This window comes from Lingula anatina, chromosome 2, assembly GCF_051362555.1.
Source record: "Lingula anatina isolate TDL-2025a chromosome 2, LinAna3.0, whole genome shotgun sequence".
Classification (NCBI taxonomy): domain Eukaryota; kingdom Metazoa; phylum Brachiopoda; class Lingulata; order Lingulida; family Lingulidae; genus Lingula; species Lingula anatina.
Window position 1 is genome coordinate 6,240,719 of NC_141768.1, and position 24,011 is coordinate 6,264,729.

The following is a 24,011-nucleotide window of genomic DNA, read 5'->3' on the forward strand; positions in this document are numbered from 1 at the left end:
CAATATACAAATGACACACTTGCATAACTCTCGTGCATCTGCTTCTTTAAATAGAAACGGCTTATTTTCAATATACAAATAAAGCTGTATATTCTACCACTGCTTGTGTGCTCCATAAATATACAAAGAATACAATGGCATAACTATGATAGCAACCAAATGGTACAATAAACTGCACCCATAAATTCCACCACAAAAATCATAAACAGCAGACTGAATGGCAGACCTTGCGGAAATGACTGTTGTATTAATATATAATCAGACAATGGATCAGATCAATCTTCTTCCAGCTGAAATGGAAGTCTGTTGAGTGTTTAAAAAAGTTTTAAGGAAAAAAGTTTCAGTTTTAATCTGAGAAAGTATGGAAACTTGGTGGCAATCCCTCTGCTGTAGAAATCTTCCTTGACCTTGTTCTGAATACATCCTAGGAAATATATAATAATCTTTATTAGTTCTAGCACAATTTTACATAGGCTATGACCAAACAATTACATAGGTACCATACTTAGTGTGTATACTTAAATGAAAATTCTGTTATACACCCATTATCAGAGGTGAAAATTATATTAATTTATTTGATACATTCTGTATTTTCATATACATTACTGATAAAGATGCTGTGACTTTACACAGGCAGGTGTTGCTTACATAATACAGCCACCACAAGTTGATAATTAGCTAATACAGTTGTGGCATTCTCTCTGGGGCTCTGAAATTGGCCATATGGTAAGTGTGAGCAATATACAGTACAGCACAATAAATGGGAGGGCAATTCATTAGTGACCACACCTTTTCAAGAAATATAATTCCTAACTGATGTTAACTCTACAAATTGCACAATGAATGAACAGGAACTAACACTGTGATTCCAACAATTCAAGGAAATGGAGCCGGCCCCCACATAGAAAATTTCATTGTAAAGCACAAGGCCACTTTCATACAACTTCAACTATGCTCTTTAAGTTGCAGAATCACTGTCAGAGCAAACCTTGCAATAAATCACTGTATGAGTTAAGCATACTGCCCACCTTGTATACAATATATCCATGTACATCCACACTTGCTAGAGGACACTGTCAGTGACATATAACCTGACATGCCTTGCTAATATGACACCTATGCAATATTATTCTGCACTGAGCATTTCCCCAGGCAAGTGATAGTAGGAGATAAGCACAAGTAGAGTGTCAGGAGATGGCAGGTAAACAGCGCCAAAGTCACACAAAGTCTATCCGGTCAATATATCATAATGAAGGTTACCAACACTGAAATTCTCAAAAAATTGAGCTTTGTGAACTTATTGATGAAATAAAAAAAATATAAAAATGATTCAAATTAATAGAGAAAAATGTGTGAATTTGTTGTCAGTTTCACGTGTTACGTGTGCACAGAGAAGTGCAAAACAAAGTTGACCTGATCACTAGAAGTGACGATAACGATAATGTCAGTAAAACAGTATCCGTAAATAACCCATTTCTGCATGTTTAAAAATACACAAACAAGTGCACAACAAAATAACAGAAACTTGCAGGTGGCTTTTTCTTTATATAGCTGAAACATAACCAGATGGTGACTTTGTGATAATGATATGTTTACTTGTTTTAATTCATTCCTTGGTGAAGTTTATCAATTTTGATGACCTAAAATATACATAAATCATAATCATAAACAACATAACAAGAAACACTGAATCAAAGTGCCAATAAGAATGGGTCTCAGTTGGCTATCCGTAATCAAATCAGTCGTCTGCTAGGCATCTTATTTGATTGCCGTGATATATGCAACTTCTTGACTTCATTATACTGGGACATATTTCTGTACAATGGTTCATTATGGGATGCTAATACTGCCACATTAACACCAAAACCGCCAGCCACTTAATGAAAAAACGTCATGCTGTGTTGGAACAAGCAATGTCTCGTAAGTTATACAAGCCACACAGCATTTGGTATCAGATTCTATAACCTGTATCAATTCTCCCTGTCATGCAACCAGACAGATATACTGAGAGATATCGTATGCTTTTTATCATGTCAGTCATTAGTGGTTTTCTTACAACGCAACATTTCCGGTCATTATCAAACATAATCATCTGCATCTTTTTTTATATCTTTTTTTGTTAACTGGGCCATTCACAAAAAAAAACAGGTGAGTCATGTTTTTTTTTTTTTCATCAGTACAATAATATCACTTAGTTCACAAGATAAATTCAATACTATTATGTTGTGTTGCACCTTCCCTTCCTCTGTGCTCCTGACAGAGGGATAGGGGAGTAAATAGATGGTTGAATTCTGCAGTCCACAGAAGCCACATACTCAAACAATGCTCTCCTGTTCACCAAAGCTCCCAACTGATGACCCTGTGTGCCTTTTTCATCTAGATTGAGATTTAACCAGAAGTATCAATATTTTAAAGACACTTATTTTATGGAGCTAGATTTAATCAGTACTTTCACTCCAAAGCCACCTTTTTCATAGAATGAATGTCAATCAGATATATCATGGCTAAAGACACCTATTTTATCGACTAAGATATAATCAGAGCTATCGTGTATAAACACAGCTTTGTTCTTTTAGTTTTCATTGATTGAATCTAAAGAATGGAGGCTGGCTTAGGCTAGCGCATCTCATAAGCTTTCCACATGGTAATCAATAACTTTGAATACAAAGATCAGTGGGAGCCAGTGCATATTGAATCCCAGAACAGAATATTTAAACATTTATCAAACTATGTGACAATGGGCTAAATAATAACCAAATTATATAATTTGGCAACAAAATGTTTTTTCTTTCATATCTTATTAGCTTAAAGCCTAAGTGCATATAAATCTCCTTGAGTTAAACAAGATCACTCAAATGAAAATAACCAGACAACCATACACCCAAGATTAAGGAAGTCTTACCTTTATCTAGTAATTAATAAATGATAAACTAATCTACCCCATTCTAAATAAGGTAAAACAGAAAAAAATCTTTACCAAAAAATTCCTTCCAGGTTGGCATTTTGCTCGTTTCCTCGTCTGAAGACGAAATTTCCATATCTTCCGTTTCCATTTCTGGTCCTTTAACCATGATATTACCCTACTGAGTCTCAATGTTTGCTAACTTAGGTTCTCTGTTTCAGTCCATCTATAAACACTTTCACAGACAGCTTTGTTGAGTCGGGCTGAGCTCCAACTGTAGCAACATCCACAAAAGAAAAGCCTCTATTCACTGCCCATCAAGACATCCGGTTGCTCCAACGTAAACGTTCAAAATGCACTTATTTCACATTTTAAAAGGCAATATTGCGGTATGGTTAAAAAGATGAATTAAACATTTCAAAGAATGTTGTTATGCCGCCGCACATCTTGCCTTTGTATGGGTCGTCTGCTGCAACCTCTGCCTCTGTCAACCTGCAAAAGGTAATCCACATGAAAGCGGGCTGGGGCTGATATAGTGCAATCAATACCCCATCGTCTGCTTTATAGCATGTGGTCACCTAATCATTTTGTTTCATGCCAGAGACAATTAATTGTCACAGGTAGGTAAACACCAGAGAATCTCGGCATACACAAAGGGACAATTGGCCAGCCAAATGCCTTCTGCTCACTGTGTGTAAAACAACTTTAACTGAAATCCTTTAAAACAGGGGAAATTTGAGCAATTTGATCAGTCATTGTAGAAAACTCTCTAACATGTGGCAAACGATCAATAGGAGCTGTTCTGTTTGCCTCTGGGGAATCTCGGCTTAATTAGACTAGACAATACTTTTAGAAAGTGGCCCTTGTGACTTGTTCCTCTGACAAGCAAATGTGAACAGCATTTTAGAAAAATGTTTTTTTTTTTTTGAAAACCCAAACACCAAGCGTCCCTCCACTTCAGCAGCCACTGTAACAGGAAATGCCCATTGTAATGTCTCTCACTCCTGAAGATATTTATCAGTTCTCACCATCTGTGATACTTCAAGACAAAAAAACCCTAAAAATTGCCATATAGAGCTCCTTTCATGCAATTACCAATACAGCCAATCTTTTATGTATAATGTCTGCTCCTTTCTCTTGACTTGTCCATATGTAATATGCAGTAACAGATTACAAAGTATCTCCAGGCTCTTACAGTTTTTTCTATATCATATTCACAGGAAACTCCACTGTTATGTATTCCTTCTGCAACATTCACCTGGTACAGCTTTCTCTTTTGAATTCTCTACATTATCATCACCTTGGGCCATGAGTCTTTTTCAACTTTTCACTCTTCAAAACTGGCTGTGTATTAATCCCACCATTCCAGAGATAACGGAGCTGTATGCATACCTTGGGCCCTAGCTGCACGATGTCTATAAACCCACCTATTTATAACTATGGTCTCAGATAATTAGACCAAGCATAACGCACATAGCAAGCTCTCAGCTCCATCCAACATTTTCCATTCCATTTGTGGTTTCTGTTCTAAGTTCAGGTGCTCAGCATTTATGTGGATGGAGGTGTCTAGCAGTCTTCTCTTGAATGTCATGGGTTGTATCAAACCAAGTGTGTAAATCCCACAGGGCGCTCCAGTTTACATCATATTTCCCAGGTAACTCTGTAGCCCACTATCTCATCTCTTCACTGGGTCACAACACAGTTAACTCTATCTGTTTCCTATCACCTTTTAACTCAGAGCCCAAAGTCATTTCATCCGTCTGTGAACTTTATCTGGACTGATTTCTGCACTTAATGCATGTACAACTTTAGTCGCCCTCACCAATCAAACATGCAATGTGCTAGACATTATTAGCTCTGGCAATTTATCTTCAAACTGAACTCCTGCCTCAGGTAAACTTGTCACAACTGCAGGGCCTTTGGAGAGAATTAGACACAAAGATGAAACACAATCTACTTTGCAACTGATCTTATCTCCTAGTTTTTGTCACAAGCTACTCTTCTGGGCTATGTATCTTACCAGTCCTGCTGTGCCATTGCACTGTGTGAAAGATGGGCTAGTTACAACCATATATCAGCACTCACATTCTCTTCAGGAAATATGATACACATTTCCTCCCTTTAAAATTGCTTCAAAGGTCTGAAAGTCCTGTCCATCAGTCAACTGATACTATTTTCTCTGCCTTCTTATCAACCCCCTTGACAAGGCATGTAGACCAGTTAAACATGTGTCCAGTTAGTAATTATAGTCATTACAGCAAACACACTCATACATATCAAGAATAATTTTTCACAGTGAGACCAGTAAATTATATACCATGTCCATCTCCTGTGGACAGTTGGACTCTGGTAAATGATTGGTCAAATATCTCTTATTTTAGCCAGGTAATTATTAACATGGTTTGAAATGCACACGCTTGTGGCTGGCCTTCAGTATTGCCAAGATCTTATCTGGATAACAAACCGCTCTGATGAACTTTTAACTCTATACAGGTTTATGTTTCAATTGCAACCTAGTTTTTTTCTTAAAAAAAGAAAGAAATACAATATGCCCTTCTTGAGTAATTGGCTTAATGCTGATCCCAATGGTTTAGTGTATTAGCAACCAAAAGTGCTTAAACCATCCAAATTAGACAGCTTGGACAGATAGAATTAAGATTAAGTGGACTCCCCACATCTTGTCCAAATATACCTGCCGTATTGATAGCTTTTTAAATATTTAGACAAATCTTAAAATATTCTAAGTTAATACTGCTTTTTTTCCCACTGGGACAAAAATAAGCTATAATGCAGCTTTGTTTATCGTAGTAAATTGGCAAATATTTTTTTCTTTTAAACTGTATTGTTTTCATATTTTTAATTGCTAGGAAAAATATGATGTAGAATATGAATTTTTCCTATGGTGCGCACAAAAACCATGATGTGCCCACAAACACCAATACACATATATATGCAAGCATAAATGATCAATAAAAGGGACGGGCGGGGCACAGGGTTGAGGATGAGTTGACATGAATAGACAATTCAATTATCCTGTACCCATTCATTTTAACAACCATAAATATATTCAAATTTATAGTACCAAACATGGTCTTTTGTTAACAAACATTTAACTGATGAAAAAAAAAAAACGTATCTTTTCTACATAAATCAAAATCATTCAATACTTCAAACTTGAAAGAGTAAAGCGGTCCACCCTCCTCCTAATAATTGCTAGTCACCAAATATTAGTAGCAATGTAATTGATATATACACAGCACTGATGTATATAATTAAAGTTCTAACACCTGTCCAACTTTTAATGACTTGGACCAGAAAGTGTCCCCCTGGAGTAGAAAAGGCATATATCACAGCTGACAAATGTTTACTGGATTTTTTACATGGAACAACCTTGGCAACCATTAAAGAATTAATGTGCTCTCTTGAATGCATAGGATGTTGTGATCACATATGGCAAAGTACACAAAACCGAACATTTTTGAATTTCATAACAGATAAATAGACCAACAGCCAGTTTATCAAAATTAATTACTTAAACCCCAAAAATATGCTAAAATCATTTAATCACTTGATGACACTAAAAATTAATAACAACAACATATATGCTTTAACAGGCAAGGACTTAGGCATAATCACAAGCACATGAAGGTGCTTATCCCTGAAACTAATGCACTGTAGTATGTATTGAGCATGGAAACAAACTCACCAACAGACGAACAACCTGAGTAATTCTAAGCCTGCCAAACCTCCACCTTCTCTGAGCAGCATATCATTCAATGTGACGTAACCTCTGCATATATGTGATAAGGTATTGGAAAGATTTGCCAACTTGGCCCCGATTCCTTCCTGCACTGAGAGAAGTGCTATTACAGCTGTTTTATTGGAGCCATACATCTCTCTGCATAGCAGTTTTTTTCTTAGAGAGGTCAGATTAACCAATAACACTACTGCATACATGTACTACATACAATGTTATCTAAGTTAAAGGTTATTTCATCCAAAAATTATATGAAAATCAAATGTTCAGTATTTTGTATCACTAAAATGATGCTTTAATTTAGCCTTGGTTTATATTTAAATGTAGGGAATATAAAATCCTTGCTGATAACATTATCCAAACCTCTCACCCAACTAATCAATGCAACCTGGAGCTGCTGTTTTAGCAAAATATTTCTCTATGTACCAACTACCAATGGAAACGCACCATAATTTTCACTTTGTACAATTGTTTTTAATCAGTTCAATTTCCGGAGAATTTCCAAAAAACTTGTAACCCGCTTACTACATTACTAGGGCACATATAATGTGCTTTGAAATCTTTCGGTTGAAATTACCTGAGAACGTGAGTCCATGTTCGAGTAATTTTGCTCCACACTGGTTTTATTAGCAATAAAAAATGGTCTTGTCATTTTCTTTAAATCTCAACCTCAAAATAAGATGCAGCATTTTCCAAAATATTTGTTAACGAGCTTAACAGGCTATGCCTCAACTGAGCTAATGTTGTTTTTGTCTTAATCGAAGAAAATATTTTTTAAAACTTGTTACAATCCACAATTTGTTTGTAAGTTGGGAGCAATATGAGTGAAATAATCCACATTTTGCACTTTGTTTATGGTGCATTCATTACGCTAAGCAACAAAGGCCCAATTTACATTTACAGAAACTGTGCTAACAAATTAAATGCAGATAAAGAACATCACAAAGTGCAATCGATTCTTTAACCACCCTATAATTAAACAGCATCTAATACACCCTTAACAATGCTTTTCATGTCAAAATGTCATTGAAATTGTCCACCTACTTTCCTCCCTGTCCATGTTCTAAATGAGCCTGCACGCCTGGTATGACACATTTAGTGGCAGACACTGGCCAACCAGACACAAGAAACACATTTAGATTGATATCTGAGAGAGACATTGAAGAACAATAATTGCCACCTTCCATTTGCGATTCCTATCTTGCCATATTTGTGACACAGTACATGCCTTATGTGTGTTCCAACTTGTGCCTTGTGCTATGTTATGCCTATTAGGTCCTTGTTACAGGACCCCTTGTTACAGCACCAAGCACACAGAAACAAAATGTAGAACTTCAGACTCATTTAAGCAGAGATTCTTTGAAATACGATACACAATTTGAAATATAATAGAAGCTTAGGTTTTTTTAAGCAATGAGCAAAAGTGATTTTCCATCAAGTAAGGAAGAAAAAGCTTGAAGAAAAAGTGTGAAACGCTTTCATTTGTTCCGATCAGGGCTTTTATGTTGTAGACATGAAGGGGAAAATTAGACATGAACATCTCTTGCTTCCAGTCACTGACTCAAAGAAGTCTCTCAAGCTTATGAGATTATCAAGCCATCAGTGAAAGTGAATCTTTCTCAGTGAAAAAAGGAGACTAAACAGATTAATTCTATGCCCCAAGACCTCACAGCATCACATAATGAGATGGACAAGGCAATCTTTCTATTATGTTACATACTGGGCCATAGACGTTCAATTGGGTTGAAGGGTACATGTTTCAAAGTGAAAAATGAAAGGGAACAATATATCAAACATGCTTTTCTAAACAGATGCCCAGTGCTGTAAAATGTGCCTGTGAAGAGAAATATTATGGTGAAGTCCCTCTTATACTTCTAATGTTACCAAGCTTTTTTTTGCCTCCAGAGACAGAAAAACAGTCATGAGCCTAAAATAAAACAAAACAAAAAAAGGAAAACACATTACAGTATTATGGAAATATATCAAAGGGCCAAACATAAACATCACGAAGAGGTCACTCAGAATGGAAATACATCTTCCTTCTCACTTCATTACCAGATCTTCAGAAGTTTTATGAAATATGCTCTTTAGAATTGAACTGATGATATTTCAAGGTGCTGTTAATGAAAAGCACTCACTGTTTACTTTCCTGTAGTTCTAGTTCTTTAAACTGGCCAATTTCATGACACTTTAACCACATCAAACAACATGTATATTATTTGCAAAAAATTCAAAGATGTTATTAATCTTCAAAGTGAACCTAATCCCCATGAACTTTATCAGACCATATGTAATTCATTTTATCCAGAAGTGACCATTTCCTTTTGGGCCACATCTTGTGAATGAATACCTTGCCCCAGACAATCCCAATTGTGTTTGTTGTGCTTCAATGGACTGCATTCAAAATTGAACCAAATATCCATCACCATGCATAGCCAATAGAAATATCAATTTCAGATAAACTGACTGGTGATGCCAAATGAAAAACGCACATTTTAAGCATATACACCATACCAGTAAAAAAAATCTGCCTTTTTTTTTTACCAGTTACTCTTTTACAACAGAAAATGACACAACTTTTTTTAATAAAAATAAATAACTAAAATAATAATAACTGGCGGTCATTGCTCAGTAAGATACACATAATTTCTGGAACTATTAGAGGGCAGTTTCTTTTCAAATATATTTATGTATATATAATATAAAATATGATTAATCCTAATTATTCTGTTAACCTGCATACAAAATGCTTGTGATATAAATTCAACATTAATAAGAATGTTAAGCAACTTCATCAAAAAATAATAATATGGACTATATCTCTCCAACTGTTCTCAGTTACCCGTTCTGGTGAACATAACATGAATTTGAACTCACCAGTCGAGTGCCTGTGGGACTGTGGTGCCCGCGGAACTCGCAGTCTGGTTCTGTCATCTTCATGGCCGCCATCATCTTCTTTGCTGGCTGGGTGCACACGTTTATGATGCTTTTCCACCAAACGAGACCATGTCTGGAATATAACAGAAATATTTATTGATTTGGTGAGTTTAAGCATAAAAGCAATTCATGATACATAAGGTCATACATTTTTGACTTCTAACTCTGTGAGAGATATCTGAAAATAAAATAAGTTTGGATTATCATAATAAAAGATGTGGCATGGAGGTTAAGCATATGTAAATTTGCTTGTCTGTCTGCAAAAGAAAAAAAAGTAAAGAATAAAGAAGATCTGGCATTTTTCTATCAAAACCTCAAACAGTCAAGAGTCTTGCTCTAGAGTCACCACTGAACTTATGAATATGTATTTCTTACGACTCAAACCATATAATAACTGCATATTATGTGTGATGGAGCAATCTCATGACAATGCAAAATGGATTACCTACAAGGTGCTTAATGGTGTGACAAGCAAAGAGAAAGATCACTGAACTCACGATAAACAAGTTCAACCCTTTTGAGGTTCGACAGAAATAAGAGCTGCAAATGCTGTCTAGCTATCCTAAAACTGGAAGTAATTTTCTTGTTGTTGCATTAGACCAATCACATGAGTCATCCTTTACACTAGAAAAAAATTGGTTTCACTTAAGGAACCTTTTTTCACACGTGAATGCAACACCTCAATCCTCTGAGTCTCTAGTCAAATATAACATAAAAGAGATTTCAAAGATAGAATTTGTCAAATACAAAATCTACCCACAGCATATATAATAAAATAACAATTCTTTCAATGCAAGATTTCTCTCTTGCAGACAATGCTCTGTAGTATTGCTTCAAATATGCTCCTGTATATTTTAATATTCTAATAATAAGGAAAACTGATAAGTGTAAATATACTAGTATATTCCATTCCCATGAAGTATATGGCATAACACATTTTATGACATCAATACAAAATAATATTCACACAATAAAACAAGAAGCACAACTTACCCGTCTCACCTGAAATGGCTACTTAATACTAAAACCGAGTCTGCTCATTCAGCACAACCCATTAACCAATGACTCATCGTGTGCGGTTAAATTAATAGCTCAAGATTTTTTGTATCAAATTAACCCGACTGATGCAGAGTTTATCAAATCAAAGGCATGTTATATTGAATAGAAGTCTTCAACATCAATGCATCATGTCTGGTCATATTATTTGGCAGGTGCCCTGACGTAGTTCTATTGTTTAGATACCTTAGCATTTCTTCATATTACTCGATAAGGTTATAATCATCAACATAGCCTTTTACAATTAATGTCACATAATTATGCTGGAACAGTTATAAATAGTACTTGATTTCTTTTAATGTACTATGGTCTACTCACTTACGAAGACATAAATATCATTTAACAGCTATTTGGTCTTCTTGTCAACATCACTTAACAAGATGTATAAACAGGCTCTTCCTTATAAGTGTATAATTTTAAACATCTTTTAAGATACTCTGTAAAATATTTTTGATAATACATGTTACTCAGAGACCTACCAATGTTGTACTATGTGGCATTTTGAGCACGTTGTATAGATCAAATCCTTCATCTCTAAACTCTCAGAATAAAACTGACCTGCTATATCCCTGGTAGTAAAGGTATGATATTCTTGAACAATCGAATTATAAGGGGGAGAAAATTACTAATGCTGCATTCTTAAATAATACAAACTTTTCAAATCATATTTTCAAGAAAAAATTTTCACAGCATTTTGATGCGTACACAAAAATAATCACTTTTAAAATGATTTTATAGGGGAATTTTTTTTTTAAATCAGGATTTTCTTTTTCCCCTCACCCCTTTTTAAAGTAAGTCTCACCCTCTGATCACTACCTTGTTTACTCCAGACTACAGTAAATGAGGCGAGTGGGCTGCGGCCTGACCCACCTCAGTTCCTCCAACCTCACATGGTTTGTATTGATCAAGTGGGAAGGGTCATTGAACAATACCATACACAAATATACGTCAGAAAAAGAACTGGTATAAATTCATTCAACATCAGCTTTTCAGAGTAAATATAATCAATATCTTATTTACGGGTCTATGTTATTTCATATCACAGAGACAACAAAACTGAAGTAAACATTTAGAACTACTTCAGGGACAGCAAAGTTGTTTAAATCTCATTTTAATGCTCACTTTTCATATAAACATTATATATATATATATTTCAATATTATTTCAGGGTATGGATATCCTCTTAATCTGTGACAGGTGTCATGCTGTGGTTTACTTTTCTCATTATCAAGGAAACCAAAGCATACCACTATGGGTTTGCCTTATTTTTTGGGACATGTAAAAATATGCACACCACTACTTTATGTTTACATAATAACATGTGGGTAGAGAGACATAATATAGATCTATATTAGACTTGTACTTAATACCCTACATGAAATATTTTCATATTCAGCATAGGTACCATTTAAACAACTTATCACTATAAAACGTTCATTAAATGTTTGCACCCTTCCATAAAGTAAGGAAATTCACCCCACCCAGTTTCTATTTAAGTTTCTATTTTAGTCAGGTTAATAAGAATAAGGTGAACCAAAGAAATAGTTGTGGCTATGAAGGGTTGGTACATAAAAAACATTTGCTGCAATGATGAGTTTTTTTTTTTTTCTGATACCAGATATGAATACATGCTTCCTTTTCATCTCATGTTCTTTTCAAACTATAACATACAGCACCAGAAGAAATACTGCTGGTGTTCAGTTTACAGAATCTGAAAATGATTATGAAAAGAAAAAAAATACAGGCATTTATTTTAAGGATGCATAAAAAATGTCTTGCATTCAAGACATTTTTGTTTTGCTTTTTGTTTTGAAAAGTTTTGCAGATCGGAAAAAATAACAACAGGAGTTTACCCTGGTCTCAGTGTGATACACTGCCCTTGATGTTCTTGACCCTCCTGATACCATAAATAGCCAAAGCAGAGAAGGTCACTTTTTGCCAAACTGACCACTATGTGGTAAAGTCTTCCCTTATGTCCTCAAAAAGTGTAATACAATATTACAACCCTACAACCCACATAAGACAGGGAAAATTAGTGGGCATTCTTGCAAAATGCCCTTACAGTTGTAATATTATGAAGAGTTTAAATAAAATCTTCAATTATCCTGAAGTATAGGGAAATACAAATACATTACATCAACTTTCAGACTTTTATCTGATAGACATTGCAAAAATAATCAACAGCAACAACTGCAACATGTATTTGTAGGAATTGTTGTTTCATAAGATATTCTACAGAAAAAAACCAACTGCATTTAATGCAACACACTAACTCACACATCATGCAACTGACCTTACAAAACTTGTTCAATAGTTTAAAGTTTTGTGGTGGGAAACTCTGTCTTGCATTCACCATTTCTCTTGGTATTCCGGTACTTAAATCCATCTTTCTCTACCATCTATGTGTAAATAAGACAAACCACCTATACACCTTAGTTTGATGTATTCTTCTTAGCCGGCTAATATATTTTCCTTTAGCTCTAGCTGCTTGCCAATAACAGAAAGTAGGAAAACATATATTCCACTTAAGCTAACCATGTTAATGTGTTCCTATGCTTCTTGTGAAGTGAATCACTCAAGGTTTAGAGTAACTTGAGCAGCTGCGTTATCTCTGTACATGTGCCAAAAGTTCCAAGATGATGCTGGTTATCAAAAAGAGTAAAATGTAACTGCTTTCTAATACTTTAGTACACTGGGCTCTTTCTAACAAGAACATATTTCTTACTGGCTAAAATACTTTACTGTCAACAAAAAGTAGACATTTTTTCTCATTTCTATTTGTAAAGAACCAAGGCATTCTTTAACAGAAAATAAGAATTAAATGAAGAATATTTAGCTACAAACAGCAATTCTATGTTTTATCTCTACCTGCACGCTATAAGAATCCTCCACACAATAAATCACGAAACTAATTTGCGATTTGGGAAACTAACTACATAGCACACATTATGTACACTCACCTCAGTCGCTACTGTTGACAATACCAGATTATCTGTTGAATGAAATACTTTGTTGAGAAATCCTGATAATCCAGACATTATTGAAAAGTATTTATCTTGCTCCTGATGTCATGCTAGTCCATCGCTGTGTAAATGTTATCATTTAGTGATTAGACTTCTGCTGCTATTTCCTACTTCTCCACGTTCCACAGGAAGAGCATCACTGTCCGCCTCGCGCGTCACAGGTGTACCACCTCTTTTTTTCTGTCAAGATTTTCTTTTGACGGAACTCTATGACCCTTGTTATGCCGGATCCTCTTTTGACAAGACATCGTGACCCTGTGACTTTTGGTGAAAACCACCACAACAGGTTTAGTACAAGTCTCTATTGTGGAAGCTGAACTTTGCCATAACCTTTAGTTTTGAGAACCAGCCTTTTTAATTCATATTGAAAACCATACCTGGTCTCACCTGTCCTATTGTAAGCTGCTTTTTTGGCAGGAAATTCAAAATAAATATACATGTCCTTCTGTTGTTGCATTTATACAAATTATTTGCAATTGAGCTTAATTGTTAATTCATTCTTTTTTCCTGAATTATTCATAGGATAATGATCTATTTCTACAGCTTCATGTTGAAAAGAATGTGTTAAGCTGTGACAAGTGACATCTGTGATACCACACAAGTCATTACAAAAAAAAAAAAAAAAAGACTTGCAAAGAACCGTTACAGTAATAAGAATAAAGGCATGGTTTAAACCAAATGTTTATGCTTATTAAAAGTCCTTTCATTTTTTCTCATTCTGACAAATTTGTCATAACTACTGCAATAGTATTTTTCACAAATCATGAACCCATCTTGGTCAAATATGCATATGTAGCAAATATCCAGTGAAATTGTTTCTTACTTCCAAGTTTAATAAACAAATGACTAAAATGTTTCTTAGACTAAGACTTACATGTTTTTCTTATGAGAAATGTCACTTACCTTTGCCATAAATCCAAAACAACAGACCCTTTGTTGACTCTGCATGATGTTAAATAAATGGCACTGACCCACAGAAAGATTTCAGCATAAACATCAGTTTATAAAATATTTTAAACTAAAAAGCAGCACATATGAAATCTAATTCTGTAAAGAATGTTTTAATAGCATATTACTTTCTTTATTATGGGATTAATGACCATGTATCAATTTAAGTACCAAAAATTTATGACAGCAGCCAATTATGCTAAAGAAAAGCTTGAGGATATCTCATCTCAGCACACAAAACATTTTCATATTGTAACAGGTACTGGTTAAAGGACTTGATTGCATTAATTTCTTTTATTGTGACACGAGGAAAATAAATTACAGCAAAAGACAACTGAATTTTTTAGTAGCCAGGCGTTGCATACACAACTGCTGTAATATGTCCCAGGGCTTACTCAACAGGCTCAACGTCGAACCCCATTATTGTTACAAATGAGATATTTTGTCTATAACCAGCAGGGGTTGGCCATATTTAGACAGCTTTCCATTGATCAAATGTCAGATGGTATCACTTTGATAACATAACTTGCTTCATTTCTAAATATATTCTCCCATATCTCGTCTAGTTTCCATAAATTTGCAAAATACTATCCCATTAATTATGTAACCAAGCATAACAAAGACCCATCATGCAATCTGCACATTGGTCAAACTGTTTCACGGCCAGAATGATTGTCTGTTTAGGTAAAAAAACAGCAGTTGAACCTGAATATGTTATTAAGATTGGCCATTTATTTGATGGGTATGAGACATAAAAATAATAAGAAATATATCAATTTGTACATCATGAAATACAAATAAAAAAAATCTTTTTTAAATATAGATGATGTTGAAATTAGTAAAAATTCAGAGACTCGAAAAGATATCAAGCTCAAGGGGAGCGTCTTAAAAACATTACCTAAAAATATCTAAAAAAAATTAGATTTCCATTTGATTACAAATTAAAACCTTCACAAAGCAGATAATAAAACATTCAAGCATATAATAAAAGTAGATATAAATTTCATCAGAACTACTGTTTAATATATGACAACCGATATTGTTGTCCTGACCCAATTCAGGGGAAATATTCATGGTTATTAAATCAGATCAAACACAGAGAATCTTTTGACCTCTAATTTAATTTTATTATCAATTGAAATGGAGGTTTAGATTTACATATAATTAGTATGCATCTTGCTTACCTTTGTCATAAAATGCAACTTAACAGGCAAAACACAACCCATCATAAAACCATTAACAAACCCCCTATGAGTCTGACAGAATCTCTCCTCTAAAATATCCACCATATGCCTTGCAACCTAGCTAGGTACGTGTTATTGAAATGTTTGCTCAAAGAAAAATGGAAGGAAGACACCAGACAAATAACTAAGGAAGACACCAGCCAAACAAAAGTCCATCTGATCATAAATGATCATAACTGAGAGGTGTTCACTCACCTTCGACAAAATCAAAATGCTGATGCTCATTCTGTCTATTCCCTTATTTGTGTGTTTAAAGAAACTAAAAATTGATGGTGATCATTTTTGTCCATATTACTAATAATTACCAGTATTTTGCTTCAAATAAAGATTTCCTTACAAAATGGTCAGTCAAAGATGCTTTAAATGGTGTTGGTTGTTTATATTTTTTTTCCACTTTGAAGAAAAAAATGTTTGTGCTGATACATAAACATGACATATACCAAGCAAACAACAGAGATAAATATATGCAATGTCATCTTTACTATATATATATCACCACTGTCCACAGTAATAATACTATTTACCTTTTTGGTAAGAAATCCAAATATCCCACGGTTTCCTATTCGTCCCCCTTCTTCTAATTCCTTGAAATCTGCCATTTGCATGAACAAAACAAACAAGACTTCCAATTGAAAATAAAGCACACAATGTATCAAGTCAAATACATATTGTCATCTAATATGAACTGCAGTTTCTTAGTACTTTAGCTAAGCTTTCTTAAGAAGATCATGATGTGGTGAAAAAAAAAAATTAATCTGTCTTCCACTTCCATCAGGCCAAGGTATAGTACACATAATATGCTCTTCTCTATGACATCAAAATCAGTTATTACAATTGTCAGGTGTAAAAACCTGAATATAGTTCATACTGCTAAAAATCCAACAACTTAAAAAAACTCACTTTTGAAAACGAACAAGATAGTGTGATAAATATTCTTAAAATAAAGAATGTATATCAGATGCATGCAACATCTAACACACCCAACATAATGATGTGACAATGTCAAGATGTTGCCAGTCATATTGCCAAATAACATGAAAAACCAAGGAAACATGTGAGGGAGAATAGCAGACCTGTGTCAGTTGGTGTAATTGTTACTGGTTGTGGACCTCAATCACCAATGAAGAAGCCATCTTTGATGTGGTCAGGCTGGTAACAGAGAGATTATGAACAGCTGTAAAAAATAAGAAAGCTATACAAGTACATACACTGTACATACGCTATCAATAAAAAGATTATCAATGGAATTAAGTTGGATTTGTGCATTTCATTTTTCTACAAAATTGTATTTATCGTGTTAAATCATGGTCACCACTGTTGGAGACTGAAAATTAATAAAAATAACATTAAATATAACATGTGAAAGATGAATATTGGTAAAATTTTAATGTCTTTCAGACTTCAGAATAACAAGGATAAAAATTTTGAAACAATTCACCAAATTCTGAAGTAGTTATGTGTACATGTACAACCTACCTTAAAGTAGTGGTACTTACTGATCTTGCAAGTGTCTTAGAGTGCTTCGATCTCTTACTTTCATTACTGAAATGAGATTAAAACACAATGTTACAGTTATCTTACATCAGCAAATCTGTTTAAATTGAGTCAACAAAAATGACACTTTAACATGCACAAGAATTACTGCCAAACAACTTTTGTCAATGTGAAAACTACATGCCACATTGCCATTACTTTTTATCTTTTTGTTCCGTCTCTATAAAAACAATCCAGTCTGACAAAATTTATAGCTGTTATGACAAGTTGACATAAGCGTTATCCACACTTAAATGTTTATATATCACATACACAGGCCTACCCAACTACCAGACTCGGTACCGAATGATCCTGAATTCACCAATAGATCGGACCACATTGCCCGTTTTCAAGGTGTGTATCAGTACGTGCTTTGAAGTATTAGACGCTCTTCCCTAGTACGGGATGTGATAGTGATGATTCTCAGCGGGGTTGGAAAGTAGCGCATCTCATCTCTAAATTTGTTCCGAGGTATGATACTGTGAAATGCGTACTGACTCACACCTTAATAACGGGTAGTGTGGTCCAATCTACCGGTGAATTCGGGATCATTCGGTGAGGCCTGATACAGTCAGTTATAGAAAACGGTTCAGAGGTACCCTATACCAGGGCCACAGATTGATTTTCACTAGATATTCACAGATGTCTCTGGCTAATCATGTACAAGTTACTGTACTGTGACCCCCCCCCCCCCCCCACCACCACCACCCCTGCTGAAATCCAAGTGGTAATGGCCAGGCTGTTTGCACAACTACTAAGGCACTGCCTCTTGTCAAGTCCCTGAAAAGTCTCTCCGACAACAATCAAGGAGTTATAATTGTTATGCCTTTGATTGCCTGTTCTGCTGTAGGACAATTTTCATAAACTTTTCCTTTAAGATTAACTAGTATTTACCGTGTTTGACCCACTGGTAAATAAAACATGTTTAATGATAAACTCGGATCAATGGCTTATATGTCTGTCTGTATTGTAGCAATATATCTGTCTACTGCAGCACATGTAGCTCCTACTTTCACATCTTACCGCCGGGTGTCGCGGTCTCTGAGCGTCGTCGTGCTCAAATCGTCGTCCTAGTTTCAGCATTACATATCTTTTATTTTTTACAGTTAATTTAAGCCTCTTAATCAAGAAGAACGAAGTGGTTTAATGTACTGAAATTTGCAAACGCCTAAAATTAGTACTTTTCATGTTTAATTTTCTGAATCAATTATAAGCCACAGCTAAAAACCATATATAAATTTTGGACTTTAGCGCAACTGCGCAGAACAGTAGAGCAACGAAGCACTCGAGTCACGTCACATAGGAAACGCCGCGTTGAATTCTGGGTGACCTGAAGTGTCAAGGTCATTGATGGGTGAGGGACTTATTGGAATATATTTTTGTTTTTTTGCATTTAAAACTTGCGTTGGTATGCTTTTCAAATCCATTTTATTGTTTTTAAGTAGAAGACTGTTCTCGATGTTAAACTGATTGCAAGTTATCGCCTGTCAATCCTCTAACATGCTTACAAGTTTCTAAAATGGTTTGCTGGTTTTTGCGCAGGTGACGGCTTGAGAATGTGAACTTTTCAAATGGTGATATTGAACCGCTGCAGGACCGCCGTCATTCGTTTCCTGTCTCTTTCGTCAGTTGTCTACGCCTACAGTAGATTGGCTGCCATGGCTTGGAGGTCAAGTGGTAGTAATAATGAAAACCTTATTAATAATTTAAAAAGTAAGTTTTACCTTGGTTCACGTAAAGTGGATCACTTTCATTTTTACTGAAGACACACTAAGTAAGTGACAGTGTAGACAGAATTGTAATTGTCGTAATTCTTTACTATTTTTCCTACTTAATGAATTTGATCTGATGTCCATACTCTTGTTCCAACTGTTTTTAGTTATGAAATTAATAACCCGCACAAATATTACATGTTTTGTGAAGTAAATATACATGGAATAAATAAGAAATAAGCATTCACCTGACTAAATTGCTAGTTGACCAGGAATTTAATTTAGTTCTTTGATAACTTCCACAGTTTGATCACAATTAATGAATGACTTCAACAAGACAAGAAATTATATTGCAAGTTGCTGTATAAAAGTACAGCAAATTGAAAGAAACCATCGGACTCTTGATGATATTTTGTTTTAAAGGAAATGGTATTATCAAAGATGAACGAGTGTACCAAGCCATGTTACAAGTAGATAGAGGACATTATGCCAAACACAATGCCTATATGGACTCCCCTCAATCCATTGGTTATGCTGTTACCATAAGTGCACCACATATGGTATTATCTTACAAAATATTCTATTTACTAAATTTTTTAAGGAATGATGTGCATTAAAAGTTAGATGCAATATAAGTGAATTTTATTTTCTTTTAGAACCATGCCATTCACTTGGAAATATTTTTCTAGCACAGTTGATGTAAGATATATGTGTTTTTATCTCTACAGTAGCTAAGAATTGAAATTCTAAATACTCTGCTATGTTCTCATGAATGTATAGTATTTATCTGATGGCTTTTAAATTTTATGTAGAATTTTTCCATACCAGGGTTAAATGAAAGTGGAATATCCCCAATAGAAAAACATGAATGGAATTTTGTTTGTTTTTCCAGCATGCCTATGCATTACAACTGCTAAAAGATCATCTGTATGAGGGTGCATCAGCTTTAGATGTAGGCTCTGGCAGTGGGATATTAACTACCCTAATGGCAATTATGGTAAACCTAAGATATTTACCAAAAGTACTTTTTTGTTTCAGTGTAATGTATCATTGAGTGTACAGTGATGTAAAATTGATGTTTCAGTGTAATGTATCATTGAGTGTACAGTGATGTAAAATTTAAAAAAAATCATTTCTATGATTTGCATATACTAAAAATCTCAAATAACATGTCTGATAGTGATATAATACATTTTGCCTGTCATTTAAAATGATTGTTCAAGTTGTAGAGAGGTTAAGCCATTTCTAATGTGGAAAATCATGCTTTTGTTATACTGGATAATGACACTATTTCTGATTGGATTAAGTGTCCATAATCTCTCAGTTTCAGCCTAATTGCAAAATGAATAACCTGCAGTTATTTTTCACAGGTTGGTGAAGAGGGTCATGTGGTTGGAATAGATCACATTGATGAACTGGTAAAAGATTCCATCACAAATATCCGCAAGAATCCAGCGCATGGTGCAATGCTAGACAGTGGACGAATCAAAATGGTTGTGGGAGATGGCCGTAAAGGGTATGCAGAAGATGGTCCTTACGACGCCATACATGTTGGTGCTGCAGCTCCTAACCTTCCACAGCATGTAAGTATTTATAATGAATTTACAAATTGAAGTTGTCTTGGATTAATTTAAGTAGTTGTGGCAAGAAAATTGGAATGGCAGTCAAAAGAAAAAAGATTTCAGAGAATTGGAAAGATGTCCTTATTTCAGTTTAAGTGTCAGAGATTGGTGGACAGGTAATCATTGACAATTGATTATTATAACCAATGACTGAGCATGTGAGTGAAAACTTTGGGGCCAACCAATTACATATGGGTATATATGTCTTGACTAAAAAATGTGTATAATTTCGCTAATTTGGATGGAGTTTTTTCGGCATCCAAGCAGCTGTTACTTTCTGTAGATGTTTGGCAAATTATGATTTAGCTTAATTTAATGGCTCATTTTTTCCCATCAGCCATGTTTCTATATTATTTCAGCCATCCGTGTTTCAATATTTATTCCAGCTAGTAGAACAACTGAAGCCTGGTGGTCGTCTCATCTGTCCAGTTGGACCTGAAGGACAGACGCAGAAATTACAACAGGTGGACAGAAACCAAGATGGAACTGTCACCAAGAAAAACCTCATGTCAGTTGTATATGTTCCCCTAACCAACAAAGAAAAACAGTGGGCTCCATGGAGATGAGGAGAGTTACCAATTTATAATATGCACAGAGCAAGTTACTGTGCGTTGGATCAGTACAAGAACAGTTAAATGACAGTCTTATGTTTTATTTTACTTTCAGTATATGCCATGTCAGCTTCCCATTATGTTAGCATACACAGAAAATAATAACAGTTATTTTGCTTACTTGTAGTCCAACAAGATTTACCAAAAACATCAGTATGGATTTACATGTATCAAGTTTTTGAAGAGAAATGTAGGACTTTACCATAGAAAACATTCCAACATGGACATTATTTAAAGGATCAGGTTCTAACTTTCAGAAGAAGTATGTGGCATGAAATGTACCCTATAAGGCAGCTTATGCAGTATTTGATTCCTTACAGACTGTCTGACATTTAACTCTTTGACCGAGGTCCACATGAAAACATGAGAGTTTTGCCCAGGAGGGACAAAAACTTTGACATTGTGCTGGAGTTATGAAGAATATACTGATTTGTATATGCATCAGCAAGTTAAATAAGTTGATAAGTTGCAGCAGGAAGATATGAAAAAAAAAGAAGGGATGGATAATCTTGAATTGATATTGTCTGAAATATTGCCCAAAAGTAAAATAATGTACATAGTTTTGTGATTGTTTTATTGCTTTCATTTGTTGACAGCTCGTTGATCAACTTAAACCTGGAGGCAGGCTGATAATACCTGTAGGCCCAGAGGGGCATAACCAGCAATTAGTTCAAGTAGACAAACGGCAGGACGGGACTGCTGACATACAGAACTTAATGCCAGTGATATATGTACCACTCACAAACAAAGAAAAGCAATGGCCAAGGTGGATTATTTTGTTTGCTTTACTGACTGTAATTGTTCTTATTGCAATATTTTATCATTTAGCTTTCATAAGTGGGGTATAATTTTTTCACATTTAGTGTATATTTTTTTAAAAATTAAATTAAGATTATAGTGAACAATTAACATTGAATTGAAATGTATTTTGTCTTTTGTTTTGTTTGCTTTCCACTTGTCACCAGACAATGAAAGGAAAGGGTTTTAACTTGAATGAAAGGAAAAAGTAATTAAGAAATTAAGAAATTTTCAAGAGAAAAAGAGTAGTTATTAGAGTGAAGTAACCTTAGAGTGTCAAATTTACAATGAAATACTTGCTACTGGACAAAAAAATTTCAGAATGATATTTGGCAGATATTAGAAAAAGTTCATGGCATCCCAAAACTGCATATATGATAAATATGCTTAACCTGCTAATGATGAAAATAAAAGCACATAGTTCCGGTAATTAGATTTAATTCATTATCTTTTAAAGATATTATATTATCATTTGGTTGTCCTTATTGTTTTCAAGTATGTAACTCCTAAATTGCATATTTGTAACTTGTTTGTCTTACTCTATGCTGGAAAATTTGGCAGAGAGCGGCTTTTCATTCTTCAACTGAAAATATGTTAAATATGAAAAAGGGTGATAATAAAAATAATTATCTGAATGAATAAAAACAAAATTTGAAATGTGAATCTTACATTGTTATTTTCAGAGGAAAGGAAGACCTGTAGCAGTACAACACCAAGAAATGGTTTTCGGTTTTCAAGAGTGCTGTGGTCCCAGTTTGCCCTACTTTAACTTAACATACATTGCATAAAAGTGATAACTTTAGATGCAAATATGTAGTTTTGTGATTGATAACCAAACAGGCTATTTAACATATAAACACATTGTGAGTCATTTAGTTTGGATTCTTTTCCTAATTCAAGCCTCTCTGCCATACTGTTTAAACACAAAGGCAGGAGAAAGACTTCTTTATATTATAATTCTAGCATAATTTATTCATTGTGTGTGTGACCTAGGTACCAAAATCCCAGTGTTAATTTTTTTTTTTTTTTTTTTTTTTTTTTTTTTTTTTTGCTATAAAGGGCCTAAGTATTCCCAGTAAATGCTAAGTTTGCTCATACTGTAAGTGGTGCATGGCACCATATGTAGGATTGTTCCATACTGTTGTTTGCAAGGATTGTAAAATGAATGCTTTGTTTTATTGGTTGGAATTTTTTTCATTAAGAAGGAAACTGCTTAAGTCCTTTTATTTATTTTGCAACAATTTGTAATTTTGTACCTTTTTTGACCTATTAGTCATATGCAGTATTTCTGTACTTCATGCAATGCTGGTAGATATAAATACACCTTGTATTTGCAGTTATATAAAATGTTTTGGAAAAGTGTATTGTAAAATGTATATACATTCAAGTTAAAACCCTTTAAATTTGTTGCTTTGAAGAGTAATTTTTATTTTAAGTAAGTTTAAAGTAAATTGTTCATTAAAACTAGCATTTCTGTTACATTAATGAATTTGGCAGTTTTGCTGTCAGTTTATCTCCAGAAGTTGTGCCATTTGATACTATGTAAACTGATATAGTTTTTTCTTTTCCTAAAACATTGTTGAGAGTATTAACTGGCCATTATGACAGTGTTGTGACAAAATGACAAATCATTTCTCCTCCTGTCTCTGCAGTACATTCACAGACAGCATATGGGAGTTTTTTTTTTTTTTTTTTTTTTGCACTTAACTGTGAAAAATGTAAATTGGAAATAATTTGACAGAGATCACCAGACACAATTTTCATAGGGACTTACATTGCACCCAAGAATTCTAAATCCCAAGCAAGTTAAGGCAGACTGCCCAGCTTCTCTTTGCTAGTTTTAGTTTTAAAACAACCTAACTCAAAAA

The 24,011-nt window shown here is 34.4% G+C and overlaps 2 protein-coding genes across 17 annotated transcripts in view; one reads left to right on the top strand and one right to left on the bottom strand.

The window, feature by feature from the left end:
- Nucleotides 1-18,455, bottom strand: part of LOC106167598 (uncharacterized) — a 38,918-nt gene extending 20,463 nt beyond the window's left edge. For 2 of the 13 annotated variants that reach the window (XM_013546402.3, XM_013546401.3), the window contains exons 1-2: nucleotides 12,946-13,121; nucleotides 9,537-9,669 (exon numbers count right to left, since the gene is read on the bottom strand). In XM_013546402.3, the coding sequence (XP_013401856.2) occupies nucleotides 9,537-9,669; nucleotides 12,946-13,038 (226 nt within the window). In that variant the 5' untranslated portion in view covers nucleotides 13,039-13,121. Of the gene's footprint in view, nucleotides 1-1,028; nucleotides 2,884-2,977; nucleotides 5,213-6,608; nucleotides 6,777-7,703; nucleotides 7,735-9,536; nucleotides 9,670-10,589; nucleotides 10,609-11,131; nucleotides 11,263-12,945; nucleotides 13,123-13,612; nucleotides 13,971-16,391; nucleotides 16,460-16,940; nucleotides 17,042-17,343; nucleotides 17,410-18,294 lie in introns of those variants that run through there. The other 11 variants (XM_013546408.3, XM_013546407.3, XM_013546403.3 and 8 more) reach the window with 11 other exon arrangements.
- Nucleotides 18,456-18,597: 142 nt separating this feature from the next.
- LOC106167600 (protein-L-isoaspartate(D-aspartate) O-methyltransferase) lies at nucleotides 18,598-23,622 on the top strand. Of its 4 annotated transcripts, XM_013546416.2 has the most exons (7): nucleotides 18,599-18,754; nucleotides 18,943-19,113; nucleotides 19,536-19,672; nucleotides 20,005-20,109; nucleotides 20,483-20,695; nucleotides 21,942-22,111; nucleotides 22,827-23,622. In XM_013546416.2, exons 2-7 carry the CDS (start codon nucleotides 18,972-18,974, stop codon nucleotides 22,843-22,845), a joined length of 786 nt encoding a protein of 261 aa, XP_013401870.1. In that variant the 5' UTR covers nucleotides 18,599-18,754; nucleotides 18,943-18,971; the 3' UTR covers nucleotides 22,846-23,622. The 4 variants fall into 4 exon arrangements, with proteins under 4 accessions (XP_013401871.1, XP_013401870.1, XP_013401869.1 ...); XM_013546417.2 differs by lacking the exon at nucleotides 22,827-23,622 and having other exon boundaries at nucleotides 18,598-18,754; nucleotides 21,121-22,112; XM_013546415.2 differs by lacking the exon at nucleotides 22,827-23,622 and having other exon boundaries at nucleotides 21,942-22,806.
- The last annotated feature ends 389 nt before the right edge of the window (nucleotides 23,623-24,011 follow it).